This window comes from Eurypyga helias, unplaced genomic scaffold (assembly GCF_000690775.1).
Source record: "Eurypyga helias isolate BGI_N326 unplaced genomic scaffold, ASM69077v1 scaffold39, whole genome shotgun sequence".
In the NCBI taxonomy this organism is placed as follows: domain Eukaryota; kingdom Metazoa; phylum Chordata; class Aves; order Eurypygiformes; family Eurypygidae; genus Eurypyga; species Eurypyga helias.
This window is the reverse complement of record NW_010271153.1, coordinates 81576-93667: the sequence shown is the minus strand read 5'-3', so window position 1 is coordinate 93667 and position 12092 is coordinate 81576. Positions and strand designations below refer to the sequence as shown.

General features: G+C 53.1%; 1 protein-coding gene across 1 annotated transcript in view; it reads left to right on the top strand.

The window, feature by feature from the left end:
• CTNNB1 (catenin (cadherin-associated protein), beta 1, 88kDa) overlaps window positions 1-6149 on the top strand; it is a 7575-nt gene extending 1426 nt beyond the window's left edge. Inside the window, exons 5-14 of the mRNA XM_010158684.1 lie at window positions 23-167; window positions 624-727; window positions 815-1153; window positions 1374-1532; window positions 2421-2540; window positions 2693-2843; window positions 2937-3058; window positions 4050-4110; window positions 4855-5075; window positions 5370-6149. Of these exons, the coding sequence (XP_010156986.1) occupies window positions 23-167; window positions 624-727; window positions 815-1153; window positions 1374-1532; window positions 2421-2540; window positions 2693-2843; window positions 2937-3058; window positions 4050-4110; window positions 4855-5063 (1410 nt within the window). The 3' untranslated portion in view covers window positions 5064-5075; window positions 5370-6149. The remainder of the gene's footprint in view (window positions 1-22; window positions 168-623; window positions 728-814; window positions 1154-1373; window positions 1533-2420; window positions 2541-2692; window positions 2844-2936; window positions 3059-4049; window positions 4111-4854; window positions 5076-5369) is intronic.
• The last annotated feature ends 5943 nt before the right edge of the window (window positions 6150-12092 follow it).

Genomic DNA, 12092 nt, shown 5'->3' with positions numbered 1-12092 from the left:
TGTTATTCCTGCTGTCTTCCAGCTGATCATTCTGGCCAGCGGAGGACCCCAGGCTCTAGTAAACATAATGAGGACCTACACTTACGAGAAGCTACTGTGGACCACGAGTAGGGTGCTGAAGGTGTTGTCAGTCTGTTCCAGCAACAAACCTGCTATTGTTGAGGCTGGTAAGTACCTTGTACCCACGAGCACTTCGAAAGCGCCGCAGTACGCGGGATCAGTACATCCCACACAAGCGCAGAAACTGTCAGCGTCAAAAATGGGATGTGGATCGGTCCTTCAGCCCCACAGCTAGTTTGGGAGGCCGTTGGCATCCGGAAGTATAAGAGGCAGGCTGTTCCAAGTCAGTCTGCTCTGTTGTCAGCTGGGTGGCTCAGTGGCTGAGCACTCTCAGAACGGTCCCCTTGGAATATGCATCCAATTAAAAGGCCCAGTGTCACAAGGGGAATCTCGGGGGTTATTTTCTGCGTGAGGGAGGATTAGGGCCTCGCCACATTATGGTACGAACGCCAAGAAAGACCCAGAGGCTTGCGAGGCATGCACTTGGACTTCAGGGAAGAGAAGGAGCTTACTTCACAAGCTGAGCGTCGGAGTAATGGTGTCAAATCTGTACCGTCTTCTAGGTGGGATGCAAGCTCTGGGACTCCACCTCACGGATCCAAGCCAGCGTCTTGTCCAGAACTGTCTCTGGACTCTGAGAAATCTGTCAGATGCTGCAACAAAGCAGGTAAACTGCTCTTCTGAGGGATCGGGATCAAACCCCGACATAGTGGAAGAGGAGAAAGACTAAATTTTTCTTTCCCTTTCTTTGCAGGAGGGCATGGAAGGCCTTCTAGGAACTCTTGTTCAGCTTTTAGGATCAGATGACATTAATGTTGTGACTTGTGCTGCTGGCATCCTTTCTAACCTTACCTGTAACAATTACAAAAACAAGATGATGGTGTGCCAGGTTGGTGGCATTGAGGCGCTTGTGCGCACAGTCCTTCGGGCCGGAGACAGGGAAGACATCACAGAGCCTGCGATTTGCGCGCTCCGTCACCTCACCAGCAGGCACCAGGAAGCCGAGATGGCTCAGAACGCAGTACGTCTGCACTACGGGCTCCCAGTGGTGGTTAAACTGTTGCACCCGCCGTCACACTGGCCTTTGATCAAGGTAAATAACGGTTCACAGCTGTCAGCACTGAAAGCTGGTGCTTCTTTTGATGTAATGAGCGTGAAAAAAGCCCCTGCTTCGGGGGTGTTGGGGAACGTAATTTGTCCGACGGGAAAACTTTGTGTTGTCTCTTAGAGATTTCAGCCTTTGGGATCAGCTGATTAAAAAAAGGAAGCACACTCATCACACTCTTTTATTCCCACCTCTTTCTTAACCGCAGGCCACGGTGGGTTTGATCCGCAACCTGGCGCTCTGTCCGGCAAACCACGCCCCGCTGCGCGAGCAAGGTGCTATTCCCAGGCTAGTGCAGCTGCTGGTGAGAGCGCACCAGGATACCCAGCGCCGTACTTCCATGGGCGGGACGCAGCAGCAGTTTGTGGTAAGTGCCTGACGGGCGCCTCGTGTCCAGCTCCTCGTTCGTCAGCGTGCCGCAGCCCTGCGGTGTTCGGGCTGGACGGCTGCTGTTCAGCAGCGCTCTCGGCCTGCTGATAAACCCCCCTCAGCATGCCTGCGGTTCTTCAGCGGAGGAGAATGCCCCAACCCTGGTTCTGATTTTACCGAGAGCATCTTGGGCCTTTCATTCGGAACGCTGTAGGTCACAGCAGGGCTGGTTTTGCGTGCTGCGGCAAGGCGAGCAGTTCCCTCCCGGGAAACCAGAGCTGCCGCATCCTTCTCAGAAGAGCGGGTTTGAGTGCTGACACGGCTTGCTGCGTACGTTCGAGGGTGCTCAGAGCTGTACAGCTACAGAGAAGTTGTACAGACTCCACTGGTTACCTCTTGAGGCAGCGGGACGGTGTGGCGAGGCCCATCTCGATCCCCCCTCCCCAGCTGAACACGTGAACAGAGAGGAAGTTGCCGTAGCGTGGGCAGCCGGAAGTGCAGTACCTCCGTGCGTGGCCGTGCCGTTAACGCTTGCAGAGGCAGGAAGGGGCCTCTGTTACCAGTAACCGCTGTGTCCAACTTCAGTAAAGGAATCCAGCTTGGGGAGAAAAAGCCAGTGTGGTCAGGCGTGAAGTTCCCAGGGAACTGAAATAAACCCGAGCGCCCTGCGAGGCGTTCCGCTGCATCCAGTAGGTGATGCGTCTCACACCGGGCCGACTCGGGGCAGGGATGTGAAGTTGGAAGGCCAGTGGGTATGAGCCACGTGGGGGAAGGTGGTACGCACAGGGGACAAGTTCTGTTGATTTGGTGACAGGCTGATCGGCTTTTTACAGTCGCTGTAGAAGATAGCGCGCAGTATCCCAGCTTCAAGACGTGTCCTAACTAGGAAGGTGTGCGTATGGAAGAAATTGTCGAGGGCTGCACTGGAGCTCTGCATATTCTTGCACGGGATGTTCATAACCGAATCGTAATCAGGGGCCTAAATACCATTCCACTGTTTGTGCAGGTAAGTAAGAGCTCAAGGCAACACTGCAGTACACACCAGGAAAGCGGGTAGAACGGCTCTTAGGCTTCCTGGGAAGAACTGCTGAGGGAGATGGCGTGGAAGAGCTCGTTTCCAGTAGAAGAGCTAAAGAAACCCTTGTGTTTTGGTCGCAGTTGTTGTACTCTCCCATCGAGAATATCCAGAGAGTAGCTGCCGGTGTACTCTGTGAACTGGCTCAAGACAAGGAAGCAGCTGAAGCAATCGAAGCTGAAGGCGCGACTGCCCCTTTAACAGAACTGCTTCATTCTAGGAACGAGGGGGTTGGTAAGTGTCCTTAAACGACAGGCGCCATACGTGCGCTTAGAGAAGTTGCTGGAAGGCTCAGCCTCTGCTAAAAATCACTCTCCCTTTCGGCAGCCACGTACGCAGCGGCAGTGCTGTTCAGAATGTCTGAGGACAAACCACAAGACTATAAGAAGCGACTTTCGGTTGAATTGACAAGCTCTCTGTTCCGGACTGAGCCGATGGCTTGGAACGAGGTGAGTCGTGTGACATCAGAATGTGAATGCAGAAACTGAGGCACGAGTGATATGAGGGGAATGTAAGCGTAAAACCTGTCCTGTGAGGCTTCTGTCAAGCAAACAGTGTAGGACTAATAATCCTGGGGTGGGGATGCAACTGCTGCTCTCCGTAGATTGAGCTCTTCAAGACTTTGAACATCTGGAGGATGGTTGTCACACGTTGCCTTTTTTTTTGTACTTAAAGGGCTACTCAGTGAATTGAGACCAAAAAAGAACCCTGTGTGCTTGGGGTATGGGGAAGGTTTCACACGGTCTCTGTCTTCCCCAGACTCTAAGATTCAGGAGCTTGTCTTACCTTGTATTTATTTACTAAATAAAGGACAGTAGCGCTTGATTTGCACTATTTCAGTGCTGACTCCTCTGTTTTCCTAAAACCCGTATCTGCCACAGTAGTGTGAAAAAAAGGCTAATGTGGAATATCTCTGAGATCACAGAATCACAGACTGGTTTGGGTTGGAAGGGACCTTACAGACCATCCAGTTCCAACCCCCCTGCCATGGGCAGGGACACCTTCCACTAGACCAGGTTGCTCAAAGCCTCATCCATCCCTCCTTGAGATGGGAGGGATGCAACTGCCCTGCAGCCGGGCAGCCACTTGTGTGATCGGAGAACCTGGGAGAGATCCCTTCAGAGCTCTTCGAAGCTCAGTTGCTGGCTCGGGAATCTCTGAACAGCAGGAGTTGGGCAGGTGTACCTGAGGGAAAGGGTCCCTACACCATCTTTCCTGTTCCCAAGCAGAACCCTCCTTCCAGTGGTCTGTGGATTCCCACGTCTAAACCTGGCTGTTCCACAGTGGATGCAGATGCTTAGATAAAAGGGGATTGCCTGTCCGTGGAAGGGCCGAGCTGCTACGGAGGGAGCCGGGGGAAGCTGCAGAATTTAGTAATCTCAGCGGGCTGGCCCAAAGACCTGACGCTAAAACTGTTTGTACCTTTTTGTGTACATCTAGACGGCAGACCTCGGACTCGATATCGGTGCCCAGGGAGAGCCTCTTGGATACCGCCCGGACGGTATGTCTCTTCCCTTCCCCTTGACTAAACTGCAGTTGGATGAAGTCAAGTCATAGATGTTACAGGAGAACTGCACACGGGTGAGGGGTGACAGTGCTCCTCAGCAGGGTATCGACAGGCAGATGGGGAGCCGCCGGTTCCGCCAACCACGTTGTGCACCACCGCTGGCAGCCGCAGAAGGGGTGCCGTGTTACCGCGCGGAACTGGCGTCTCTTGGCTGAGTCTCGTGGGAGAACCTCCCGCTGAGCTGCCGTTTCCAGAAGTCTTTTACGTTCTTTCCAAATGGACTTGACGATTCCACTAGTAGAGTTTTTCTTTAAAAAAAGCTGGCGTTGAACGCGTTAGCCTGCAAGTGTCCCTAGACGAGAACGCGAGCCTTATCCCTAAGGATTCCAGGTGGTTTTTGACTAGTCTCAGAAGCCAGGCTACAGTCTCGGAGCCTGGTATTGCTGCAGTACTGCTGAGTTTTAGTACTGTTGGTTGTGCAGACTAATGGCTTGGCTGGAATCTGCTCGTGCTTCTGACTGCAGTGTGCTCTGTCTGCAGAATCACACCGGAAGGCTGTTTCGGACACCGGAATAGCTGTTGGGGGCGGGCAAACGATTGTTTTGAACTTGGCTGAACTAGAAAAAAAATTAGATGGCTACAAAGATCTTCTCACACACTGATACTTGCAGCTTCCGATGCATCTAACATCTGTTAACATTATGCTTTTTCTCCCTCTGCCACCTTTAACTTCCCTAGATCCTAGCTACCGTTCTTTCCACTCTGGCGGATACGGTCAGGATGCCTTGGGTATGGACCCTATGATGGAACATGAAATGGGTGGCCACCACCCTGGTGCTGACTACCCAGTTGATGGTCTGCCCGATCTTGGCCATGCCCAGGACCTTATGGACGGGCTGCCTCCGGGTGACAGTAATCAGTTGGCCTGGTTCGATACTGACCTGTAAATCATCCTTTAGGTAAGAAGCTCCAACCTTGAATTTAAACACCAACCAAAACAGAGAAAAGCAGATGACTGGCCTTGAGGACTTGGTTGGCAGGGAGGGATTGGCTCCGTTGGGTCCCGGCGTTCCGGAAGAGTGAATAAGCACTCTGGCAGCCCGCCGTCAGTACGCTCCAAACTGACTTCCGCCCTGGCGCGTGCAAGTCGTTAGCGGTGACGTCTTGCGCGCCGGCTTCACGCGGTCGTGGCGCGGGAGAGCAGAGGGCGCCGTGCTGCGGAGCGCTGACACCTGTCTTTTCTCTCTTTGCAGCTGTATCGTCTGAGTGAACTTGCGTTGATTGGCCTGTAGAGTTGCTGAGAGGGCTCGAGGGGTGGGCTGGTATCTCAGAAAGTGCCTGACACACTAACCAAGCTGAGTTTCCTATGGGAACAATTGAAGTAAACTTTTTGTTCTGGTCCTTTTTGGTCGAGGAGTAATAATACAAATGGATTTTGGGAGTGATTCAAGAAAACGAAGAATGCACAAGAATGAATTGCAAGATGGAATTTATCAAACCCTAGCCTTGCTTGTTAAAAATTTATTATTTTTTTTAAATCTCTGTAATGGTACTGACCTTGCTTGCTTTGACGTAGCCTTTCTTTTCGCAGTAACTGTCGTTAGGTTTTTATTTTTTAAAGTCTCTCGTAGTATTAAGTTATAGTGAATATGCTACAGCAGTTTCTAATTTTTAAGGATTGAGTAAAGGTGTAGAACACTAATTCATAATCGCTCTAACTGTATTCTGAATAAAGTGTAACATTGTGTAGCCTTTTTTGTATAAAAAAACTAGACAAATAGAAATGGTCCAATTAGTTTCCTTTTTAATATGCTTAAAATAAGCAGGTGGATCTATTTCATGTTTTTGATCAAAAACTTTATCTGGGATATGTCTGGGTAGGGGCCAGTAAGAACTGTTTCTTTGGAACCTTGTATTGGACAGTTTACCAGTTGCCTTTTATCCCAAAGTTACTGTAGCCTGCTGTGACACAGATGCTTCATGAGAAAAATGCAGTTATAAAATGGTTCAAATTAAAGTAAACTTTTAATTCACTCTGTGTCAGATTATTTCGGACCATCCAGGGGGATCTGTGTGGGAGCAAGGCTTCCGAAATCTGTCCTGGCATTGCACGGCCACTTCAGCGGGGGAAGCCCGGGACCTCTTGCCCACTAAGGAATAATTGCCCGTTAGCACCCCGCAGCTCCAGGACCGAGCGTTCCCGCTGGGGCCCTCGAGGCAGGGTGCTTCCCCTCTGCCTGCTGCTGCTTTGCTCCGGCAGGTTCCGCAGCACGGGGCAGGTCCAGCCAGCCGCCGGGTAACTGCACCTCGGGCCTGGCCCACGTGCTCGCTTCGGGCCGTGCAAAGCGAGCGCGGCGTGTTGGGTCAGCTCTGGCCAGCCGTGCCCCATCGCTAGGGTCGGTGGAGACCCTCTCCCTGTGAAGCAGCTCAAACCCATCTGCTGTGTGAGCAGGACCTGCCCTCACTCACCTCTGGAGGAAGCCCCGGCCTGGCTGGAAGCGGGAAAGGCAGCTCGTTAGCTGGCAGCTAATTTGCAGACTGTGCATGGGCACAGAGCTGCCGCTGGGTGAAAACGCTCCCGGCAGCGGATCAGAGGGGCCTTGGCCATAAAGGGCTGGGGCAGGGATCCCAAGGTGCCGAGGGCTGAAGGGAGCGCCTGCCCTCGCAGAGCAGAGGCCCGGCAGAGGTGCCTTGGCTCCCCCACCACCCTCACGCTAGATAGACCACTGCTGTCCGACACTACCAAACAGCAGCCGGCACTGCTTTTTCCTGCTTCTGAACTCCAGCTCTAATCCCAGCCGTAGCAGGGAGCGCTACTTAAAGTAACATAAGGAAACTATCCCTGCAGAACAGCCGAGGTGAGATCCGTTTGTTTGCCCTGGGGCGTTCGCCTGCCTCCACCTCAGGCGCCCGCGTTTGGCAGGTGGGGGACACGCAGCTGCTGCTGTGAAAGAGCGTAAGGAAGTGCCAGACTCAGGCACTTGGGGACAAGAATCTACACACCGCGGCGCCTACTAGCTCTAGAGGAGCCTTCCTCGAGCACCGACTTTGGCTGGGGGTAAACGAGAGCTGCTGGCCTCGTCGCCTCTCACCTGTTTTCGAAGGGGAGCTCCAGCCGGCAGCGTTGGCAGCCGAGAACAAGGCTCCACCAGCGCAGCTTAAGCTGATCAGGGCCAGGCAACAGAGGGGCACACGGGGGTAAAAACCGGATCAGATCCGTACCGCCGCGTGGGCACGCAGCCTCCACGTGACAGCGGGGCTTGGCCCCGGCTGCGCCAGACGAAGCACGAAGCTGCCCTCGACAAAGGCGCTGCCCAGTGCCGGCCATAGGCATGAGGTAGCCCTGCAAACGAACAGCCGAGGCACTCACCTGGCCAAAACGGTCGACATTTCTAACAGCAGCCTAAAACAGAACAGTTTTACCATGAAATAACTGCCCTAGTTGTTCAATTCACACTTCTCAAACTCCGGCTGTCAAATACTTGAACTACATCACGTAATGCCAGCAAGGTAAAGTAGTAACCCAAATCTATCCTTGCAGGGGTTTAATAACCACAAACCAACCCCCCGAAACCAGTTCCCCTTCCTGAAGCCCCCATGCCCGCAGCAGTGACGCCTGCTCTGCTCCACTGGAAGAGGTTCCCGCAGGCGGGGGGTGCCGAGCGGCACACGCGACGCGGCCCTTTCGGTAGGGTGGTCAGAAAGGGGTCACTTGGTGTCTTCACGTCTCACTGTCTGCAGAATTTGGAATGCCAGGGAAGCAACAGCAACGTCGGCGTGAGAGCTGGGAATGAAAAACAGTAACAGCTATTAGACATTCTCAGGGGAAAACGTACTGTTCAAATTCCACGTTTGCCTTTATCCATCCTGGGAAATTCTTAACAGCCCTTAACCGCACCATACACCCTGCGTTGCTGTTAGGCAGTAGCGTGCAACTAGTGACTCTGCCCTGTAGCAAATATTGTGTAAAAATGAATTTCACCTCAAATTCACAGTAACTGCCGCTCACTCAGTCTCCTCTGTAAACAGAGGACACAAATTCCCGCTCCCCTCCCCATGAATCTACGCACAAGCACACCTCCAGCGTGACAGAAAGGCGTGTTTTCACCCATCCAGCCGTTCCACTCAGGGTGTTGCCCACCTCCTCCAAGGACGGCAACTGCCCCACCACAGACGGTGCTGCAGGTTTGAGAGGGAATGGCGGGGCCCTTTGCTTCCTCACCTACGTTTTCATTATCTGCATTCTGCCTCGTTTTCCCTGCTGGAGATGTGTGTTTCTTCTAGCGCTGGGACAGGCTGTGCCGCTACTGCTAGTCACAGAAACAAGCCTTGTTTTTAAGCAGCTGCCAACCCTCATCTTCAGCTTAGGAAGGGCACTGGGAGAGCAATCTGCAACTTCCTCCGTTGCTGCTAATGACAAATGCCACTCCATGCTTTGGGGAACGCGGAGCCAGCCAGGAAATCCAAATGATCAGTCCAGGCTGTGTAAGCCAATGTCTTAATGAGCAGCAGGTTGAACCAGAAAATTCAGTTATCTGAAACAAACTCGTCTTGGCAACTGCCTGCACTGAAAAATAAATGGCTACGGTCCCACATTTTAAAGCGTGGATTTGATTCCACGTAGCTCCTAAGCAGGACGGGTTGGTTCCGTGTCACTCCGCACGGCCTGCTCCGACTAGCCGAGGGCGTACCGCAGGGACGGCGCTGGCAATCCACGGCTGCTGGGCGGCAGCGGGAGAGCCCCGGCAGCAGCTTGCGGCCCAGGCCGTGCCCCTCTCCTGGCGCCTGACTGCTTGGCCAGCTTCCTCCTCCTCCTGCCGCACCGGCAGAGCAGGAGATAGAAACCTGTCTGCGGAAAACAAGCAAAGCAAAAACACTCCTCAATCGCTTCAGCCCAGTGACAGTACGTGGGTGGGAGGGCCTGGGAGTTCGGACTGCTCAGAGGATGGCTTCAGTCCAGGGTCTCACCTGTAGCCCTCTCTAAAACGTTTCCAATTCTTCATGGATCCAGAGAGGCTTCTTAACCAGGCTCAAAGCACCGGTGAGGAGACCAAGCTTATTAGGGTTATTCTGGGAAAGATGCCACACAAGGGAATGTGGGGAGGTGGCAGAATCCCCATAACCTCCGTGAACAAGATGGCCATTCCGCTAACCCCGACAGGCCTTGCTAACCCCCGGCTTCTCCTGGCTGCCTGTTGCCGATTTATCCATGTCCGAGTCCACTGCAGCCCCACGATCCAGGCTGACTCCCTCCCGGTTTCCTCTGGAGGCAAATGGATAGGGACATGTGTTCCCTAAAGAAGGGGAGAAGGGGAAATGAAACCCACGAGCTCCCAGGGGCTCCCCTGTTGCTGCTGCGGAGCGGGAGCTCTGCTCACGCTAAGGCATCACAACACGGGTCACTGGCACCAGCTAGGATTTGGTCTCTGGTGGCGTCAGAGGAGGGCAAGCGCCGTCTACCTGGGGCTCCGTGGTGCGTGGCTTTGTGGGTACAGAGATGTACAGAGCACGGACATGGAGAGGGAGCCAGAAGAGCAGGCCTAACGACAGCGACGGGGCTGTCCAGCACATCTAATGCCAAAACGCCACAGAACAGAGTGAAAGCGAGTTCAAAACGAAGAAAACCCCGTCTTTCCCGTGTCACCTCCAGCGGAGGTGCCAGTGTCTCCCCTGGGGAAAGCTGGCATTTCATTTCAGTTGGGTAATTTGACGTGTCACACAACAGCCCGTGAGTCAACAGCTCAGCATGCAAGAGAGGGATGCGGATGGTTCTTGACGGGTTTGGCAAGTCCTCGGCGTGCGTCTCCTTACGCTCACCACGACCCAGCGTTTCCTCTCCACACCCTCCTGCATCCCCCCCCTTCCTTCCAACACAGGGCCGAGCCCTAGCAAATGCTGTGCTGAGTGCCACACGCTGTGCCGTGTCCCCTACCGCGCGCCAAGCCATCTCGAATGCCGTACGGAAGGCCTTGCCGAATGCTGGGCTGTAACAGAAGTCAGACTGAGCGCCACAGCCAGTACTGCACCAAACTCCACGCTGCACCCAGTGCTGTACCAAATGCTGTGCCCAGTGCCATGCTGTATCAAGCGCCACATCGAAGGCTGTGACCAGTGCCACACCAAACGCCGTGCCGAACGCCATACCGAGTGCAGTGCCACACCGTACCGAGTGCCACACCCTGCCATAATGTCAAGGAGCCAATTTTCCCAAAGAACTGACCCATATAAAGCCTGCATTGCAGAACACAAAGAGCACTGGAAAGATTATCTCAGTGTTTCAAAAACCAATTTACGAACTACAATTTCTCTATGAATTTCAGTTGAACCAGGAGTGAAACACAGCCTAACAGCCCACGGCAGGAGTGTAAAATTGGTTTGGAGGGGCAGAGAACAGTAACTCATTCATTTGGACGCCCAAAGGGGATTAGATGAGGGAAAATCCATGGGAGATGAGCTGAGGTTTGGCCAACTTGCTGGGACTAGCACCTCTGCTCTCGCAGAAGCCACCGCATTCCCCTACGTCTCGTGACTTCTCGAGGAAGCCACAGGTATTCTGAAACAAAAGCAGTTCTGTTCTTCAGCTGCGGCTTTCAAAGCGCTCCGCTTGCAGGCACACCAAACACACTCGCTTTAAAACAGGACACAAACATCACACTCTGCCTCCAGCCCACTCTGCCAAGAACCACTGACCTGGCTCCCGTTACAGACGCCAAGAGTTTGGGACAAAATAATACCTTTAAAGAAAAAAAAATCAACACGTGCACACACATTGAGCCGGACGGTGCTGCACACGCCGGCTCGCCGCAGCTGGGGATCAAAGCTCGCCGCGGCAGAAACGCCAGCGAGCCCTGAATGAGGTGATGGAGGAGAGCAGTGCAGGCAGGGGGGCCAGGGCCAGAAACCTGAGAAGCTTGTGCTGCACCGAAGGCGATTACAGAAGACCATCGCAGACAAAAGCGGAGGCGAGCGCTCTCAGCCCTGGAAATTCCGGGGAGCCTGAGGGAACTCACCTGGCAGTTTGGGCCAGGTTCTCTAGGGTTTGGATGAGAGCATCACCATCATTCTTCAGGCTCTCCGAGCCCTTCTCGTTTGAAGTTATCTGGAACAAAAAGAAAGAACCGTTATCAAAGGCTTAGCAAGAAATTCCTCTCTGTCATTTTTTGTGGGGTAGGGGAGAGGGAAACAAGTTATAGCATTTATTACAATTGTAAATGGAACGTGACATTAAAGAGACCCAAGAGAAAGTCCCTTTTACTGAACAGGACTGACTTTTAGGCACAGACCATCTAAAATGTCTCGGCTTAATTAGCAAGAGTCACTCTTGCCCCGAGTGCCTGTATGTGTGCAAATTCACCCATCACAGTCTGCCAACCCTGATTTCATCCTTAGTACCGATGCAAATACAAGGCCCATTTAGTCTGAATTCCAGGGAGATCTTGGGGACGCAGTCATTTTCAGGGAAAAAATAACCAACTTGGATCAGCCTTCAGATGAGGACATGTGGGGTTTCTCTGAGAGGAGCCGGGTTAAAATCACCGCAACGTTAGCGGTTGCATGTTGACATGCTTCTTGCCCCTTCTCCAGCCAGTAGCATCAGGAATATCACCGGCGCAGGACTGTCACCTACAGAGCAGGGGACCGAGTGACTGCAATTACACGCCTCTCTGCATCAAGTGAATCCTGATTAAAGCTGATTTTGCTGCCGGTGTGTTTCATCACACTAATCTGCGAGGACTGGTTTATTGGTCCTCCAGCCTTACGGAGTACCACTACACGGCTCCAACCGGCCGTACGTTTCCTGACCAGTCAAGCAGGTGAACGGGAAGGTCACAGGGGACAGGACATGAAGTCTCATGGCACTGCGGCACGGACAGACACGGAATACTTGGCAGCTTGCTGAAGGAGTTCTTGTGTCTCAAAAAAATTACTGAAAGAAGGTTTGCGTGTTAGTTCCTGCTTGCAAAGGTAAATAAATC